Source organism: Contarinia nasturtii, unplaced genomic scaffold, assembly GCF_009176525.2.
Source record: "Contarinia nasturtii isolate CC-2019 unplaced genomic scaffold, AAFC_CNas_1.1 Cnas_scaffold_3288, whole genome shotgun sequence".
NCBI classification, from domain to species: domain Eukaryota; kingdom Metazoa; phylum Arthropoda; class Insecta; order Diptera; family Cecidomyiidae; genus Contarinia; species Contarinia nasturtii.
In genome coordinates, this window is record NW_022200598.1 from 1 (window position 1) to 1,442 (window position 1,442).

General features: G+C 38.8%; 1 protein-coding gene across 1 annotated transcript; it reads left to right on the forward strand.

The window, feature by feature from the left end:
* Nucleotides 1–24: 24 nt before the first annotated feature.
* Nucleotides 25–1,202, forward strand: LOC116350009 (zinc finger protein 583-like; the record flags this gene model as incomplete). The annotated part of the gene is made up of 2 exons (XM_031781717.1): nucleotides 25–149; nucleotides 222–1,202. Coding segments are annotated over exons 1-2 (1,106 nt in total), but the record flags the coding sequence as incomplete, so codon positions are not given.
* Between the last annotated feature and the right edge of the window lie 240 nt (nucleotides 1,203–1,442).

Sequence of the window (1,442 nt, forward strand, 5' to 3'; positions counted from 1 at the left end):
GGCTGGCGAAACGAGATGAACAATATGCTGGCTGCGTTCGACAGCCAGGCCACAATTTCATTGGGAAAAATTCGAATGTCACTTAAAAGTAGTGGTTTGTCGTTCAACGAAGAATTCAAAAAATATTTTCTGCAGACTTCATATGATCGGTGAGTTAAAGATATCAAAATTCTCAACCATTTTAGAAGAGCTTTACTTTTTCTTATTTTCTTAATGTGTAGAATCAAGCTTACGTATGATCAATTCGAAATTAATTCAATATTTGAAGAGCAAATCGACGGTGTTGCAGATGCAAACATGCTAAGATACAATGGATTCCAGATGCTGAACCCAATTAATAGTGAAGCTCATTACATGACTGAGCCAGTTGGAATTCAGAAGATTGATTGCATTAAAATTGATGACTCAAGCGATGAAGAAGACACCAGTAGAGCACCTGAAATGTTGAGAAATACTTCGATTGAATCTATTCGTATTTTTGCCATGCAGCGACCCACAACTATTATGGACGATCGATCGGGACAACATGGGAAAAGTTTTGCATCGATCAATGATTATGGTGAAAGTCGTATTGGTTCAACCGTTATTAAGAAGCGGACGATTGATCCAAAAATAAGTTCATTTGAAGAAAATTACTACAATAGACGCAGTAACTTAATTGACGCCAACGAAAATGAACTCTTCATTCCAACAGTGATCGAAAGCCAAGGCTCCAGATTGCTCAATAAAAGTTGCAATAATGATGCGCAAGTTGGACACGCTATTGTGAATAAACGCACATCTACTGTTTCATCGAAAATTCGAACAAACGACGTTGGCACCGAAAGGAATCATGCTTTGCAGGTCGAAAATAGCATGACACCTAGATCAATAAGAGAAATGGCTGAATCGAGTGCGACTGCAAAATCATTGGGTTATAAGAGATCACCAAACCACTTGAAGATGAAAAAGCAACACAAGTGCGAATTTTGTGAATATTCCAGCAATCGAAAGGGACACCTAAAAGTGCACACGCGTACCCATACCGGCGAGAAACCGTATCAATGTGATATTTGCCGCAAAGAATTCAACCAGCTGCAGAACCTTAAGAGACACAAAAAGACTCACATCCAACAGCTGCCGTTCCATTGCCGAGGTTGTTTGAATGGATTTTCCCAGAAGGCCGAAAGAGATGCCCATGAAGAAGTGTGCAAAAGACGTCGGTATGAATGTCATATCTGCAAGAAGTTTGTCACTGTTGATATAACTGACTTGAAAAGGCATATGCAAAAGCACAACGGTGAAAAACCGTTCCAGTGCGAAATTTGTATGATGTGTTTTACGCAAAAATTCAATCTGAAAAGACATTTGAATACCATCCACAGCAGAATCAACGCATAAATTCAATCCATCAATTCCATTTCACTCATTACTGTTAAATAAATTTATCATGTCGATCGACA